Source organism: Toxorhynchites rutilus, chromosome 3 (genome assembly GCF_029784135.1).
Source record: "Toxorhynchites rutilus septentrionalis strain SRP chromosome 3, ASM2978413v1, whole genome shotgun sequence".
Taxonomy (NCBI): domain Eukaryota; kingdom Metazoa; phylum Arthropoda; class Insecta; order Diptera; family Culicidae; genus Toxorhynchites; species Toxorhynchites rutilus.
The window spans coordinates 23,358,154-23,377,143 of NC_073746.1; the positions used below are offsets into that span (position 1 = coordinate 23,358,154).

At 38.9% G+C, this 18,990-nt stretch overlaps 2 protein-coding genes and 1 pseudogene across 2 annotated transcripts; 1 reads left to right on the top strand and 2 right to left on the bottom strand.

Annotated features, from left to right (window-relative positions):
- The first annotated feature begins 1,051 nt into the window (after positions 1 to 1,051).
- Positions 1,052 to 3,907, top strand: LOC129776272 (uncharacterized). The gene is made up of 2 exons (XM_055781819.1): positions 1,052 to 1,293; positions 1,431 to 3,907. Exons 1-2 carry the CDS (start codon positions 1,171 to 1,173, stop codon positions 3,660 to 3,662), a joined length of 2,355 nt encoding a protein of 784 aa, XP_055637794.1. The 5' UTR covers positions 1,052 to 1,170; the 3' UTR covers positions 3,663 to 3,907.
- A 4,410-nt stretch (positions 3,908 to 8,317) lies between these two features.
- LOC129776322 (zinc finger protein 729-like) lies at positions 8,318 to 11,053 on the bottom strand. Its single transcript, XM_055781902.1, has 2 exons — positions 10,824 to 11,053; positions 8,318 to 10,672 (listed from the first exon to the last, which is right to left on the bottom strand). Exons 1-2 carry the CDS (start codon positions 10,944 to 10,946, stop codon positions 8,522 to 8,524), a joined length of 2,274 nt encoding a protein of 757 aa, XP_055637877.1. The 5' UTR covers positions 10,947 to 11,053; the 3' UTR covers positions 8,318 to 8,521.
- Positions 11,054 to 13,196: 2,143 nt separating this feature from the next.
- LOC129772958 (DNA damage-binding protein 1-like) lies at positions 13,197 to 18,209 on the bottom strand (annotated as a pseudogene).
- Positions 18,210 to 18,990: the final 781 nt, after the last annotated feature.

Consider the following 18,990-nt stretch of genomic DNA (forward strand, 5'->3'; position numbering starts at 1 on the left):
TGCATATTCATCCAAACAAATTCGGTAAGCATTTGCCATGTATGTATATGGCCTCCACTTTTGCATGCATATGCCAGTTAGGCGCATTATATGCCAACCAAATTATAGGGCATATGATGATGATATATACGCTTGTTGTGCGATTTAATGTTTGCTGGGAATAGATAGAATATACAGGTAAATTCTTTCTATCCGCGTTGACGGCATTGAGCTACGTATTACGAAATGAGGGAGTAGGCATCACAGTATGAATTTGCAGAAGAAATGAACACACTTTAAAATAAAAATTGTTAAAATAAAAATTATTTTTCCCAAATCAAATTAGTACTCCATTTAAATTAAAATCACTTTTGCTTGCAAGTAGTAAAAAATATCATACAAAAATTGTGTCTAAAGATAATTTTATATTATAATGGTAAGTTTTGGTGAGAATATCTGAAAATTGATAGAAAATAGTTTCAATTAGGGTCAGAACAACGTACTTCTAGTAGGTAAATAACGCCAAGAAAAAAATTTCATACAAATTTTAGCAATTTAAAACTGCCTTAGGGCCACCTAAGTTAGTTGGCCCCATACAAACTAATGTCGTATCCAGATGCCGACACCATTCCGCCGTCAACGCTAACAAGCGAATTCACGTATCCATTGTTGACATATATCAACATAACCAGGTCGAACCAGGGGTGTTCTAGAAGAAACGTTGTGAGGAAAATAAGAGAATTAATTACTACAAGTAAGTTATTAGGACAAATTTTAATAGAAAATCAGACTCACTTGTAATTTCATGTTTTGACAGGAATATTATCTTTTTTCCCATTCATTTTGAATAAAATAACGAAATTTTAAATTATTCTCATCGCCTCGCAACAATGTGTAATCAGAGGATCTAATGTCCAATTATTCGTGTCGCGGTACAGGTCTCTCCAATTAGAGGCAAATCACTGTATGTACATGCAAAGATAATGGATTTCTTTCAATACATCCCCTATTTCACGCCCTAAAAATATTCCCACCTTTATATCCTGACGTATTGTCTGTTGTGTTTCGATTTGTTCGGCGAGCCTATCGATCTGTGCTGTTAATCTGTGTTATAAAATTTCTGCTTCAATTTCAAAAATAAAAACAAATTACCATCGTTTCTATGATTGTTCTGATCAAAAGCAATTAGCGATGGAAAACTATTGCAGAGTTTGCCTCCGATCTGATGAATTTAAGAAGGTACACCTCACAACCGTATCGCAGATCGGTGATATGCGAATTGACGATATGATTGCATTCTGTACACAATTAGAGGTAGGTTTACCGTAACAAGTTGCTAAATATCATGAAGGGTTGAATCACTATTAGCAGCCAGAACAAGAAAACTTTATTCAATATTTCGTCGTTTTACCATATGTGCTAAAGTGTTGAATGACTATACTATATTTTAGGTAAATACAGAAGACAGCCTCCCTCAACAGATATGCATCGAGTGCATGGCAGCACTCAATTCGACATTTGTATTTCGAAAACAGTTCTATCGTTCAGATACCACTTTACGCGAGATGTTTAAAAGGTTGGCGTGTGAACCATGTCTAGTGCCAGTGCGCGATTCAGATGTTCTTCCACAAGTACCAATCGCGTCTGATGATCTGAATAAAATAACAATCAAACAGGATTTTTCAGAAGAAGATGAATGTTTGACCATGATTGAATATGATGAATCTCTAGCAATAGATGCAAATGAAATATTGCCTTCCCAAGATCCGAAAAAGACGGACTCTCGAACTAAGAAAAGATATGTTTGTGAAGATTGTGGATACAATACATCTCTCGCTAACAATTTCAATCGGCACAAAAAAAGACGTCGAGATTGTGCGTTTGAAAAACAAGCTCGAATTTTGAGATCACAGAGAGATCTTCTTAGAAAGAAGCCCCGTTTATCGGAGATGAGAGATTTCTTTTGCGAAGAATGCGAATATATTACGAAGAGGAAAGCCAATTTGCAACGGCATCAACAAACGTTTCATCCGTATGCTGTGAATGACGCGCTTTCAGATATTCTGGAGCAGACTGTACAGAACATTGACCCGGTATCGAATAACTCGGAGGCATGTTGTGGACCTAAACTCGATGAACCGAAGGAAGCTGACTTCCTATCGAATGATGCGGACGCATCGCAAGGGCCGAAAGAGACTGTTCAGAACGATACTTCACTACCGGATGAATTGAAGACAGCCTTTGAATCGATCGATACGGTTACTTGTTATGCGCCTGTGTTGAACGACATTCCTGTAACAAGCGGAAAAGGCCGAGTTGTTCATGTATGCAAAAAATGTGGCTATAGCACAAGCAAGAGTCACAATCTTTCACGACACCAAAATGTGCGACAGCACACACATTTCGGAAGAATCACAATTACGATACCTGAGGACAAATCACATGAAAAATCCTCCGATACGTTGCGCACAGCATTCTTCTGTGAGGATTGTGGCTATCAAAATTATTCTCACTCGATATTCAACCGACATCAGGCATCCTGGAAGCATACCAATTTCCATACGTTCCAGAAATATTTTCCAAGAAAAAGAGCGGCAAGTGAATATGTGTGTCCACTTTGTGGTGAGATGTGTCCCTCTAGAGTTAGCCTAAGACGACATACCACAAAATGCTGGAGAACTTTGTACAAAGAAGAGGATACGGAGAAACAGGCATCTGATTCAGATGCCACTCGAACTGATCCCGCGGAACAGGATACAAATACAATATTTGCAAAACTTGATCCGACATCAGTACAGAAATCATTGAATATCAATATCGATCAAACATTACCGCAAATTTACGACCTCTCTTCGTTGACACAAACAACACAAGATGAGATAAACATCAAACGAGAGTTTTTGGAACCAGACGATTGTCTGGATTCAGCGGTGAATGAATATAACGAATCTCTAGCGACAGATTTAAATGAAAAAGAAACTTCCGGAGACACTGACGAGATGAAAATTGTTCGAGTTGCAGATTCACTTGCGAATTTTAAATCGCTCAAAATCGAACAGCAAAATTGTGCATCAGCAAAAAAATCCGTTTCGGAAATAAAAGATATATTTCTGAGGAGTATGAAATCTCTTTCGAATAACCCAAAGATGAGAGAGCGGAGAATTTATTTCTGCGAAGTATGCGGATACAACACAGTGAAGAAAGCAAATTTTGTTAGGCATCAGAAAGCGCTCCTGCATCATTCTCCAGAGAGCGACAAGCATGACGACTCGAAGTACACTGTCCAGTACTATGCTGCGCTGTTGGATGAAACGGAGGAATCGTTTGGCGATCCTTATAGTGCTCAGTGTGAGGATTCTCAACTGAATGATACGCATTTGATCCCGGAACGTACAATTGAAAAATCATCCACCCAAAAAAGATTGCAGAAGGGCTTCTATTGTGAGGATTGTGGCTATAAAAATCAATCTTTTGCGAATTTTATTCGACACCAGGCTTCCAGGAATCACACCAATTCCCACACGTTTAATGGACTTATTACGAGGCAAAGAGCGTTCAAACCAAGAAAATGCGTGTGCCCGCATTGTGACGGAAAGTGTATCAGCCGAGATTCCTTGAAGCGACATTTGATGAAATGTCAAGTTGCATTGAAAAAAGCAGAAATGGTGCGCACTGATGAGTAAGATAAGATCGATACATAAATAATCTGATTGCGTTGGAAAAACTAATCCTCGAATGTAACTGCGTCAAACTCTAGATCGTGTGATTTTTCAATACATACATTTTAACGTAAAACAGTACTATGACACAATGCTTATGTTGAGTATTTTTAAGGCAGTTATTGCTTCGTCCAAACCACATTGTAAATTGTGTACCGCAATAGAATATATTACCTTACCACATATAATGTTAATGTATAATAATTCAGGCGTAGTAAAAAGAAATCCATTATTTTCCAATTTATGGCGTTAGCAATCTGGTGTAGGGATTGTTAATCGGTTTTAATGGTAATACCGGGTCTTTCCATTACCGAATTACCGGTAATTTCACAATCAATAACCGGTAATTTCGGTAATTTTTCTATATTTTTATATTTTTATATTTAATGTTCGCCTCTATGCCACTCTGAAATATTACTCGAGAATCAAATAAGATCTATGACTTCCGACCTACGACCTCCGAACTTCAGTTCAAAAAATCGCTGCTCGATCTGAAAACGAAACACAGGATAAGCTTCAGCGATGAAGAACTGACAGCGATAAAGGAATTGGTTGATGCCCTCGAACCGGTTCTGGCCGCTGTTGATCTGCTATTGCGGAAGATATGAAAAAAAAATGAAATTTATGAAGCTGACGTCAGATTGCAATCGGAGCTATCGGAGCAACCATCGGACATTTCGAAGCAGTTGCTTGAAGCCCTGATTGGAAGGATTGCAGAAAGACGTTTCGTATATGCAGATTTGTTCCCGTATATGAATAATCATTCTGCTCGTGATCGTAACACAATTAATTATGAGTTTGGCGTATTCTATCAAACGTCACGGACTGCATTGATCAAGCAGACATTCGAGCAGAGTAACGAACCGAGCTGTTTTTCTCGATTTCTATAATTCCAGATTTTACTCGGTGTGAGAGTGATAGTGATTGTATCGAATTCGATTTCTATAATAGGGCCCATTCAGTTTTATTCAAGCAGTTAACATTTGGCCCTGTTACAGAAATCGAACCGAAGCCCCACATAGGCTTCGCGTGCCAGTCGCAAAACTACATTAATCTAGAATTGCATTTGCGCTAATCTTGATCATAATGAAGCAATGCTACTCTTTTCGAGGTTGTTGAGATTAACAGAAAGAGATTATTTCGTTTATTTAGTCACCATGAAAGTAAATGTCGTTCTGGAATTTTGTATGTGATTTGGTTTCGCTCGCCGGTATCAAAACTTTGTCCACTAAGGATGACAGCCGCGCTTATCTTGAGCATGAGAAAGTAATGCAACTTTTTTCGAGGCCAGTGATATTAGGCGTTTCTTTTGAGAATGACGCAAAATGATGAGAAGTGTTCATCTGTATGCATGCTATGGCAAACGCTTGTTTGGCGCTTGATTTACGTTGTACGCATGATACCTAAAGGTGCGATTCCACTGAGGCAATACTAAATAGCATGATATTTGATACTTGCAAATATTGTCATTGTTGTTGTTTCCATACGGTGCCAAAGATATATTGATGTAGTTATATGATGTGGAATAATGGTACTGGTGCAATAAGTATATAGTCGACTGTAGCCGAGTCTATGTCAATTGCGAAAAAGGCCATCGGAATAGCGTTCGATGTAAATTTTCAATGCATTGATATGAAACGAATTGCGACATACGATAGGGCTAGTGTATTGTTCTTCGAGGGCGAGAATGAATCATATTATCGATAATTGATTCTATAATAAAAAAAACATCTCAGGGTGATCAAATCATTCTACTAAAAAGTTATTTCTAAAATTTCACAGTATTATAGAATAATATCCGAAGTTATAAACAAGTGACATATATAAAATAACTACGTAGTTCTACGTCAACAATGCGGTCGTGCCTTGGACACAACCTGCTATAATTCTTTTTAACAATTAAAAAAAATTAAAATTTTAACAAAATTTAACAATTAAAAAAAAAATACCACCTTTTAGATCAAGTTTATAAATAAATAGTTACCTTCACTTGATTTATTTGAAACTCATTGTTGAAAAAAAAAAACAATATTTATTTGAAGTTCATTGTCAAAACATAAACGAAACATAACCTCTATTGAATTGAATGTATGGTGAAAATAAAAACACTTTTCATTTGAAATTCATCTTGAATTATTTTGAAGCAATTGTTTATTTTTTCCGACGCTTTGCCTTGGAGCGCTGTTGCTTCGTTGCGCTGTTTTGGGGTTCGAAGGGACAGGCGATGGTTCCTCATGAAGCTAGAAGCTCAATCCTTCCCTGCCAGTTTTGCAACTTGGTTGAATTCGTGCTGGAGGTTGTTGGCTTCCGTAAAATCAAACGACAGGTGCCTCAAATCTGGCTGGCACACCCCAGCAGAAGTAGGAATGTCAATAAAATGAGATTCAAATCATAAATTACTTACTGATACTGAGTTCCTTAGAGTTGATTCAGAAATACCGAGGTCTGCCGCAATCCGCCGCTTCGAGACTGTCTTCCGAAGCCTCTGTCGGGCCATTTGAGCATTTCTGGAGTGCATTTCTTCAGATCAATTCTCTTCTTGTGGTCCCGTTAAAAATTTGGTTGAAAACATTTTATAATTTTTTTCGAAAGCAAAACGCTGGTGCGCACTTTTACCCCACAAGCAATTTTTGAACTAATCGAATTTTTGAAAAGAGCTCTTGAACTTTTTCACAAAAACGAATACGCACTATCATCTGCTATTGAATGAAGGTTTCCTTGACAGTGTAGTTTCGAACTTTCCAGTTATTTAAGGTAAGTAAATCGTCATCCCCAAAACTCGCAAAACTCTTTTTGTCTCATAACTTTCTGCCACTTTCATGAAATGTATCATGTTTATATGTGTGAGCTGTAGGTGTAATAATGTATTAAACAAATGCACTGTTGTCGAACTTTGACGTGGGACTACGTCTAACCGGAATATATGGGGGGTAGAATGAAAACATGAACACTGAACATGCAGGAAAAAATGCAAGATTTCGAATGCTTATAACTCGAACATTTCTTACTGGATCGGAAAGATGTTTGCATCAATTGATAGGGAATATTTCTACGCGTCTATCGCAATTAATAAAATGTTATTTTGCATTAGATGAATAATTGAATAACTGTAAAATGTTAAGCGTTATCTATACGCCCTAACTGCCTCGTTTTGATTGGGCCGCTTTACGGTTTCCCCAACACAGACTTCAAAACCAAGCAGCCTTGGGGAGATCGGAATTGCAATTACATGTAAGTAGGGGGACTTTCGTTCTCTCCGAAATGTGTTCCCTAACACAGACTTCAAAACCAAGCAGCGTTGGAGAAATCGGCCTTGCAAATACATGAAAGTAGGGGGAACTTTTGTTCCCACCGAAATGTGTTTCCCTAACACAGACTCCTAATTCAAAGAGCGTGGGGAAGTTGGCATTGCAAATACATGCAATTCGGGGGCATTTTTGTTCCGACTGAAATGTGTTTCCCTAACACGGACTTCAAATCCATGGAGCGAGGGGAAATTGGAATTGAAAATACATGCAAATCGGGGCATTTTTGTTCCGACTAAATATGTTTCCTCAACACAGGCTTCAGAACCAAGGTGTCTAGGGAAATTGGGATTGCAAATACATGCAAAATGCGAGTACTTTTGTACTCGCTTGCCTTTGTGCAGACTAGAGTGCGTTTCCCTAATACGGTCTTCTAAACTTAGGTACAGCGCGAACTCGATTATATACGGTACGGTTTCTGATTTCTTTTTACTGTATATAATCGAATCCTGTATATAATCGAGTCGAAAAAATTTTTTATTCGTTTTTTGCATGTATTTTTTTGTTTTTTGAATATAAAAGAGGACTTTGGTTTTCGATTTATCCCCTTAAAGTCAGAAAACACCTTTCTCACACGAAAAAAATAAATTTATCCAGATTCTCTCAGGAGGTGATAGACGATTATATTTGATGAAAAAAATCCTTCTACGCATATTTCGAATTTCAACAATGACAGAGTTATATACCTTTTTTTTGTTTCGTACATTGTTGCCTCAAACCCAATTTCTTTCTTTCTTAATTTGGCTGCAATATCGATATAAACAATTCCTAGTGAAAATTCAAGCAAAATCTTCAGAAAATACCATTTTTACTCCACTGTACATGTAATAGCCACTTAAATTACACCTGAACGTTGAAAGGTTAGAGTTCTTTTTGAAATCAGTCATATTTGAAATATAAAAAAAATCCAAACTGTATACAAACGAGTCCAAAATTGTATATAATCGAATCACATATAATCGAGTCCGACCTGTACCTGGTAAAATCGTGTAGACACTAGAGGCATGGCATTTGTTCAAACTTTTTACTCACAACGTAAATATATTGAAATCAATTCGTATTGTTTCATTCAATTTCATTCAATTCAATTTAATCAATACAAACAAATGATTACTAAGCTAAGGTAGTCCCACGTCAACCTTGCGGTTATAACATAGATATAACCCACCCATTTTTTATTGCTTCAAAAAGGCCAATGCGCACTTTTGCCCCGCACTACTCTACTTGTGATGGTCATGGATGTCACCCCTCTAAGGGTCTCTGGAAATTGCCTTGGATTTCTTTTTATTACACCTAAATTCATCTAGATTGATATTAAAACATTCATGTGGGTTTAAATTATATATTTTCCAGCAGTACACTATCTGCAATGCGATGTAGACGATCTTGTAGGGCAATATTTGCCCTACAAAGATAAAAAAATAATTTAAGCAGTGTTGTAGTAATGTTTTACCTTAAAACAACTGTATTAAAAAATCACGCGATCTGGAGTTTGACCCAGTTATATCGACCCTTATCTTACTCATCAGTGCGCACCATATCTGCTTTTTGCAATGCCACTATACATTTTCTCAAATGTCGCTTCAAGGTCTCTCTGCTGGCACACTTTTCGCCACAATGCGGACACAGTTTGTGTCTTGGCTTGAACTCTCTTTGCCTGGTGAAAAGCCCATTGAATATGTGGGACTTGGTGTGCTTCGTGGATGCCTGGTGTCGAATAAAGTTCCCGTGCGAATAGTTCTTATAGCCACAATCCTCACAATAGAAGCCCTTGCGCAATCTCAGTTGGGCGGATGGATTTTCTAGTGCAAATTCCGTGATCAGATGCGTATCATTCAATTGGGAATCCGCGCACTGAGCAGTATTGGGATCGTCACACGATCGCTCCGTTTCATCCAACAACGAAGCATAGTACCGAACAGTGTACTTCGATCCGCTATGCTTGTCATTCTCTGGAGAATGATGCAGAAGCGCTTTTTGATGCCTAGTAAAATTTCCTTTCATCGCTGTATTGTAGCCGCATACTTCACAGTAATAAAATTTCCGATCTCTCATCTTTGGGTTGTTCGAAAGAGCTTTCATGCTCCTGAGGAAAATTATTTTTTTTATTTCCGAAACGGGATTTTTCGCTGGTGCACAATCCGGCTGTTCAGTTTTGCGTGGCTTAGCAGCAAGAACAATTTTCATCGCGCCAGTATCTTCGGGAGTTGTTTCTTTTTCATTTAAATCTGTCGCTAGAGATTCGTTGTATTCATTCGCCGCTGAATCCAGACAATCGTCCAGTTCTAAAATCTCTTGTTTGATGGTTATTTCCTCTTGTGTCGTTTGTGCCAACGAAGAGAGTCCGGAACTTTGCGGTAATGTTTGATCGATATCGATATTCAATGATTTCTGTACTGATGTTGGATCAGGTTTTGCCACCAATGTATTTGTATCCTGTTCCGAGGGATCGGTTCGAGTGGCATCTAAATCAGATGCCTGTTTCTCCGTATCCTTTTCTTTGCGCAAAGTTCTACAGCATCTTGTAATGTGGCGTCTTAGGCTAACTCTAGAGGGACACATTTTACCACAATGTGGACACATATATTCTTTCACCGCTCTTTTTCTTGAAGAATGTTTCTGGAAATTGGTTTGCTTCCAGGATGCCATATGACGTTTGAAATCAAGTGATTTATCCTCAGGTATCTTCATTTTAATTTTCCCAAAATGTGTATGCTGTCGCACTTTTTGGTGTCGTGTAAGATTGCTAATATTGCTTGTGTTATAGCCACATTTCTTGCAAACATGGATAATTCGGCCTTTTCCAGTTTTTATCACAAATTCATTCAACACACTCTCATCGGGAATAATGGCATCGTTTGATTCAAAGGCTGTCTTCAATTCATTCGGTAGTGAGGTTTCGTTCTGGACAGTCTCTTTCCGTCCGTGCGATGCGTCCGCATCATTCGATAGGAAGTCAGCTTCCTTCGGTTCCTGTTCGAGTTTAGGTTCACAACACGCCTTCGAGTTATTCGATACCGGGTCAATGTTCTGTACGGTCTGCTCCAGATAATCTGAAATCGCGTCATTCACAGAATAAGGGTGAAGCGTTTGTTGATGCCGTCGCAAATTTGGTTTCTTCTTCGTAATATATTCACATTCTTCACAAAAGTAAACTTTCACTTCCGTAAAACGGAGCTTCTTTCTAAGAAGATCTCTCTGAGACCTCAAAATGCGAGCATGTTCTTCTAACGCACAATCTCGACGTCTTTTTTTATGCCGATTGAAGTTGTTAGCGAAAGGTGTATCGTATCCACAAGATTCACAGACAAATCTTTTCTTAGGTCGAGCTTTCTTTATTTCTGTCTGTTCAGGACCCTGGGAAGGCAATACTTCGTTTGCATCTATCGCTAGAGATTCTTCATATTGCATTATAGCTGCGTTTAAACATTCGTCTTGTTCCGAGAAATCCTGTTTGATAGTTATTTCAGTCAGATCATCAATTGGTACCAGTGGAGGTACATCTGAGTCGTGCACCGGCACTAGACATGGTTCAAAGGCTGCCGTCTTCAACATCTCGCGAAGGGTAGTATCTGAACGATAACACAGCTTTCGAAATACAAACGTCGAATTGAGCGCTGCCAAGCACTCGATGCATATCTGTTGAGGGAGGCTGTCTTCTGTATTTACCTAAAATATAGTATAGTCATTCAACACTTTAGCACATATGGTAAAACGACGAAATATTGAATAAAGTTTTCTTGTTCTGTCTGCTTATAAACAGTAATTGAACTATACATGATGCTAAACAAGTTGTTACGGTAAACATAACTCAGCCTACCTCTAATTGTGTACAGTATACAATCATGTCATCAATTCGCATATCACCGATTTGTGATACGGTTGTGAGGTGTACCTTCTTAAATTCATCAGACCGGAGGCAAACTCTGCAATAGTTGTCCATCGCAAATTCCTGTTGATCAGAGCGATCATAGAAGTTATGTTAATTTATTTTTATTTTCAATGATTTCAGCAGAAGTCTGATAGCACAGATTAACAATACAGATTGATAAACACATCGAACAGCAATAGCAGACAATATGTCAAGATATAAAGGTGGGATTTTTTTTTGCAGCGTGATATTGACGAATCTACACCGAGAAAAAAATTCATATCAAATTTATCTGTACAACACATATATTTTTGCAATCTAGCCGGAAATCAATTTTATGTGCGGTTGCATATGAAAATGAATTAATTTTCAAAATGTACTCAAAATGGATTCTTTTTACTTTATAAAACTCAACATAGAGAGAAGTCAATTTCGGCAATATATTTACATATTGTCGTCAGGAATCCATATGAATATTCACCCTTATCATAGTTTTCGAACGAATAGGATACGTACGCAAATCCCATCCTTGTTTTCGTACGAGTCATTCGTCGTATTTTCAATTTACAGTCGTACTAGATGAAGTTATTGGTGTACTACATTATCGACATCGTTGACAGTCAGGAGGTGTTTACGTTTACAATGTTAAACGCAAATTCTCAGGAAAAATCAACAGACCGATATTTTGCGCTGAATGCTGATGAAAAACAACGTTGAGAATGCAACTGATCCACCACAAATGCAACAACAGCAACGATCAACCCAACAGCCGCGCTATCCATCCCAACGTAAGCTTCAGTTCCATATCCAATTCATAATGCAGAACGCTTTACTCCTTAAAAAACTGCAGGATCAACGCAAGACGCTTTGTGATCAGAACAGTCGAATTGCTGCCGCTGTGATTAACAACGGTGAACCAAATGCAGCTGTGCAGCAATTCATACAAACATGCAGCGAAGTCTTTTGGTTCTTAGTCAAACTGCTAACCGGCCGGTGATATATTTATACACATTTATCGGCAAAGCCGACTGCAGGAGCAACTATCTTCCGTCACGCACAAATTTGGCAACAGAAATGTGGGGGTCCCATGAGCGCTAGAACATCTTAGGAAACATCGAATTTCACAGATCAATTATTACATGTTACGAGAGAACCGGATTCTTACAATGCATTTACCAGTGCAGAAATGGTTATCTCTTGCAACATTCAAATTTAATGTTGTTTTGTACTATATATTGCCGTTATTTATATGATCACATTTTTATATGTTTGTGGATGTTCTTTTTCTTTTATTACCTTTTATAATAACGTGCTTCGTTTCAACATTGTCATATGTTTAATGCAAGCGGAATTTTAGATACACATTCTCACTGTCAGATTTATATTTTGCAAAATTGCATCGATTGATTTGTCGATAGCTTTTCCCATCAAGTATATTAGTATGAGACGATTGTTTATAAATTATAGGAACGAATGTTCATTCTTTTCGTTATGTTATTTCATTCTTTGTTATTTTTTGAGACTGCAATTGGTAAATATTTTTCGGAAAAGCCGTTGTTTACCCTCACCACCAGCAAGCGTTAGCATCTCGTATATTGCCTAAAAACTGGCTCAACTATTCTCATATGAAACTTTTACCCCTAGCTTCGCGTTCGAGGTCTCGAGGAGAAATCGAAAAGTGGTCTCGATGAGCGCGCTACCCTACGGAGGTCGGCATATTCGTCGGAAAATTCCTCCAGGAGTTGGACGGCACCCGGAACAGATTTGCTCACATCGATTTTTCGATGGTATGCTTGATCCTAGGAAGATCCGAACGATAGTGGCGGCACCTATTCGCCCAAATGGTCGCCCACTCCAATGCACACAGGCTTCAGTTGGAAACCACCACCAGCTTCAGTTGCACCAACAGCAGCAACAGGTACAGCTGGTCATTCTAATGTGGTTCCTCTGTTGTCATCTGCAGATGGAAATGGTCTTTCAGGTCTGCTCAGTGATGAAAGCCACGGTGGTGGTGTCATAATAGATTCGCTTGAGGCGGAGCTCTAGAAAGGCATCACACTGCAGGATCAGCTCGAGCGAAAGAAACTGTCGAATAAGAATGAGTAATATGATCGCATTCGGAGTAGTCAACTAACCTATTCATTCATTCGCAGGGTCGATAATGGCAAGTCCGATAAAAAGATTTTTTTTTTTTTTTTGTCTTTATTAGAGAGATTTTCAGCCTTAGGCTGGTTCATCTCTTGGATAAAAAGATGCGAACGCTAGGAAATATCCAACATGATTAATGAGTTGATTCATTAATAAACTTTTTTAGAAAAGTGTTTAATTTCTCGTTTCTACGACCGCTTCCTTCTTAGTTCCATCCACGTCGATCCGCAACCCTAATGCATCGTACATTTATTCCCGAATTAAATCCAGAAAACTTTCTACAAGGTCTCCATCAATAAATCCCTCGCAACGTTCCGTTCTTATTTCGGTGTGGAAACTAAGCTAATACGAATAATCAATTCTGCCAACAGATTTGTTTATGTCAGTCAAACTTTCTTGTAACTTTCGAAGAAATTCATAGTTCATAATCAGGTGGTATTCGTGTGATCAGACCAATTGCACCGCTGATTATGCCAAATAGCACACAGCCAGTTGTCGGCGTCGTTCGCTCACCGATGTTGTGCATCACGAGCGAACCGTGGCGGAATATATTCATCATATCACTGAGATGGGATTAAGCTACCTCTGGTATTTGCTGTCGTTCGTCATCCGTTGTTGCGCCCCTTCAAATAAATACAAAAAATTGTTCATATGATAAACCGAGCTACGGGAATCCTACTTACCCATCTTTTAGTCATCTAATATTTTTACTGCTGTCATTCAATTTGGTTTAAAGTCGCGAGCGGTCTCCTCAAAACAACGTTCCGTTGGATAGCCAATGCAGCAGCGTGATAGATCGCATCAAATCACCCACCAAAATAGAGCCGCCTGTTCAGAAAGAACGTTACTCTGAGGAAGACAAGTGATTGCATTAATTTAGCTTACCCCAAATTTTACAATATAAAGCCAACACATTATTGAAATGGCTACATTCAAGTCGCAAATCCTTATCATCAGTCCATTCATGCAATCGTACTTTTTAATTGAGGCTAGCCAATACTCGGCCGTTGAACTCAACGAGGGAATAGCACGCACCCTTGATGTCCTTCTCGCTAGTGATAGATGATAATCCTTCTTACTTTGGGTTCTAGTTCCTCTGGATTGACCAATGCTATGCCGACAATGTAAAAGTATTCGAATCGTTACACCGAAATCAGTGACATAATCTACTCCGTTTGCATGAATTGAGGTGCATGTAGCACCTCGAACGTATTCTGCTCGTTGATATGTAGATTTGAATTTCAGCTTCTTAGCCGAACTTGGCATTGCTGGCTCCTGGATTAAGCAGACCCATGTTGTTTGAGAAAGTTACATTTGTCGTCAGAGTTGGCGCGCTCTATCTCGAAGAAGTCAGTCCACTCGAGTCCTGAAGATCCATTCGCACCGTTATAACACCGAAACGACGTACCGACTCAACCATTGGTACCGTTCGAATGTGCAACTTTTGAACCTCATCAATTATACCAAAAATAACCGAATTTTTGATTGCAAGAGCCTGATCGGCATTTAGTGAGCACATATGATTTACTTCTTTCACGTTGACATTCGAGAAAACCAACTTGTTGTTAGAACTGTGAATATCGGTTAGGCAATCACAAACAGGTGAACACGTTTGTTTTCGAAAGTGACCGGAAAATTTTCAGAAGTCAGCTGGATTCCAAGCGTAACTTTCTTTGGTCTATTACTCTGTTGGTATTTTTCTCCATGACGAAGTAGAACATTGAACCGTCTTCGAGTGCGCACAATAAATAAGAGATATCCTCAAAGTAATCCATCAAAATAGAGCGAAGAATTGGTTCTAAAATAAAAAAACAAACAATAAATCCATTTTTTCCGAGATGTTTCTCATAATCATACCTTCTCCGAGTTTCTCAGTGTGAACAAATTCAAGATTAGGTATGCGAAGGATGCAAACATAGATATCGGTCCAAAAACCTACTGCAACCAGTTTCGAACGGCTGGAGCTTTCATTCATGGGTGAGTGTGACAGTGCTGAGGGAAAAGAACGTTATTATTGTGAACATGTGCAATTAGCCGTTTCATACCTCTTTTGCACCAACTTGTCTGCTTTAATTGCGATGTAATGTCGTAGGCAGTTGCACACAAGCTGGCTTGAATTTCACGCGACTACGCCAATGCGCTTATCATCCGGCGGATTCCATTCACATACTATCGATTTGTTATCACATTAGATCAATCGTGCTGTCATTGGAGTAACACGATAAATTTGCCTATAATCGACATTCGCACAACAAAATGTCTGTAGGAAATCGGAAACTTCGTTTTTTTTCTGTTTCTTCCTCCGATAAAGACTGTACACAATGCTCCTAATCGAAAACAAAAGTGTAAAAATAAAAAACATCTGTCATCGATGTCGATAATATAGTTTGCTCAGGTAAATCTAGTACACAGAAATACGGCCGTAAATGAGGATAGCTTTTTCTATGACGACGTATCGCATCCGACGAATGAATATACGGATACGGCCGTGAATGAGAATAAGGGTGGATATTGGTATTTGTATTGGTATTGAATTAGAGAGACTTTCGGCCTTATTCTCATTTACGGCCGTATCCGTATATTGATTCGTCGGATACGATACGTCGTCAAACAAAAAGCTATCCTCATTTACGGCCGTATTTCTGTGTACTAGATTCATTTTGGTAAACTGTTTTATCGACATCGGTGAAAGATGTTTTTTTATTTTTTCACTTCTGTTTTGTTTTCATTTGAGATTCCTACATTGGGTACAGTTTTTGTCTGGAAAAAACGGGAGTTCCCGGTTTTCTGAGTGATCCGCAGACATTTTACTGTGCGAATATCGATGGCCAAATTATTCAGGTTACTCCATAACAGCACGATTGATCCAATGTGACAACGAATCGATGATATGTGAATGGAATCCGCCGAAAGATAAGTGCATTAGTGTAGTCGCGTGAAATTCATGTCAGCTTGCGTGTGTAACTGCATGCGGCATTCATTATATCGAAATTGAAGCAGGCAAGTCGGAGCACAAGAGGTATGAAACGGCCAATTGTACATGTTCACAATAATAACATTCTTTTCCCTCAGCACTGTCACATTCAGTCTTGAACGAAAGCTCCAGCCGTTCGGAACCATTCGGCAACGGTTTTCTCAAATGTCAACCTGAAGGAAGTAAATCATATGTGCTCACTTAATGCCGGAGCGTATCAGGACAGTTTGGCTCTTGCAACCAAATATTCAGTTATTCTTGGTACAATTAATGAAATTCAAAAGTTACACATTCGAACGGTACAAATGGGACCAGGAAGTTTCTCAATAGTTTGGTGTTATAACGGTGCGAATGGATCTTCAGGACTCGAGTGGTCTGACTCCTTCGAGACAGAGCGCGTCAACTCAGACGACAAATGTAACTTACTCGAGCAATATGGCACTGCTTAAGCCAGGAGCCAGTAGTGAAATTCAGAATCTACTTATCATCGATCAGAATACGTTCGAGTTGCTACATGCATATCAAATCATGCAAACGGAGTATACTATGTCACTGATTTCGGCGAAGTTGGGTAACGACTCACTCATAACTCATTCAAAGAGATGTTCGAACTGGCTGCTGGACGAAGATCGAGCAAGCTCATGAATTTCAGCAATGGTCATGAAAAATAATTTCATGTTTGTAGGGTAATAAAGAAATTTCAGTGAACGTATTGTTTGCTACACATTATTTTAATTCGAATAGTCATGAATATTGTATTGGAGGAATATTAAAATATGTTATGGGATACAATTTATATTTCATTCAAAGTGATCAGGTATACCTATAAGGTTGGATATTTCCTAGCGTTCGTATTTTCTCATCGGACTTGACACTTTCAAGTGTCAAATCATATTCTGAAGAAATATCGACCCTACGAATTATTAAATAGGTTAGTTGATCTTGGAATGCGATCATATTACTTATTCTTATTCGACAGCTTCTTTCGCTCAAGCTGATCCTGCAGCGCGATGCCTTTCTTGAACTCTTCCTCAAGCGAACGTATTATGGCACCACCACCGTGGCTTTCATCACTGAGCAGAACTGAAAGACCCGCAGATGACAACAGGAAAATATTGCTGCTGCTGGTGCAACTGAAGCTGGTGGTGGTTTCCCAGTAAAGCATATGTGGATTGGAATGGGCGAATAGGTGCCACCACTATCGTCCGGACCCTCCTGAGACTAACGCTTACTATCGAAACCTCCATCACTTGTGTTGTATCCAGAATCGAAGTGAGCACGTCTGGTACCGGGTACCGTCCAACAGGCTACCGGAGGAATTTTTCGACGAGCGCCGACCTCCGTAAGGCAGTTTTTAGGCGACAGTTTTTAGGCAATATACAAGATGCTAACGCTTGGTTTTGCAGAAAATATTTAGCCATTGTAGTGTCAAAAAATAACAAAGCGAAAAAAAATTAACATTCGTTTCTATAATTTACAATCGTCTTATAATAATAAACTTGATGGGAAAACCTAACGACAAATCAATCGGTGCAATTTTGCAGAATATAAATTAGCTAGTGAGAATTTGTATCGAAATTCCGCTTGCATAAAAAATATAACAATGATGGAACGAAGCACGTTATTAAGAAAAACCACAAACATATAAAAATACAATCATGAGGAATGGTAATATATAGTACAAAACATCATTAAATTTGAATGTTGCAAAATATAACCATTTCTGCACTGGTAAATGCATTGTAAGAATCTAGTTCTCTCGTAACATGTAAGAATTGATCTGTAGAATTCGATGTTTCCTAAGAAGTTCTAGCGCTCATGGGACCACGTTTCTGTTGACACAATTTTTGCGTGACGGAGAGTAGTTGCTCCTGCAGTCGGCTTTGCAGAGAAATATGTACCATTAGGATATTTGTCACCGGCCGGTTAGCAGTTTGACTAAGAACCAAAAAACTTCGTTGCATGTTTAGACGAATCGATTGTACGAATTGCTGTACAACTGTATTTGGTTCACCGTTGTTAATCACAGCGGTAGTGGCAGCAATTCGACTGTTCTGATCACAAAGCGCCTTGCGTTGATTCTGCAGTTTTTTACGGAGTAAAGCGTTCTGCATTATGGATTGGGGAATGGAACTGAAGCTCACGTTGGGATGGATAACGCGGCTGTTGGGTTGATTTGTGCTGTTGTTGCATTTGTGGTGGATCAGTTGCATTCTCGACGTTGTTTTTTTATGAGCATTCGGCGACTAATCGATTGGCGAGGCCTTGATTGAAGTATCTTCATCGGATCCACAAAGTTCGATTGTGCCCAGGCGAGAGGTATGTCCTGCCGACACCCATTATGGCTCTTCCTCGTTTGCTGTATCTTGGTGTCGTTGTTCATCTGCACTTATAAAGTTTTTCACAGTAACATGTTGGTTCCGGTTGCTGAACTCGTAATTGCGACGGAACCTTGCTGCAAATTTTTACACATAGAGTCATCTACTGCTACCGGACGGCGGTTGCATAGCAGGGATTTTTTCAATGCCAATAGGTTACTAGTCGTCGAATGGGGCGGATACACACGTGTTGCATGTCCGATAGTATGATAGCCGGCAATCCGCAATTTGGAATAGCCGGATTTTATTCCTCTAGCGTAAGATTATCTGCGTTCAACAATTTCGAACAATCATATTATTCAGAGTACAAATCGTCCGGACATGTTTTAAGAAATCTTACCAGTTTTATATCTCGTTTTAATTAAGCTGCACAAATCAAAACCACACAAATAAACTCAAACGTTCAGATAACTCTGTATCATAAATTAAACACGTTCGATACGTAAACACCTCCTGACTGTCAACGATGTCGATAATGTAGTACACCAATAACTTGATCTAGTACGACTGTAAATTGAAAATACGACGAATGGATCGTACGAAAACAAGGATGGGATTTGCGTACGTATCCTATTCGTTCGAAAACTATGATAAGGGTGTTTAAACTCTGAGAGTT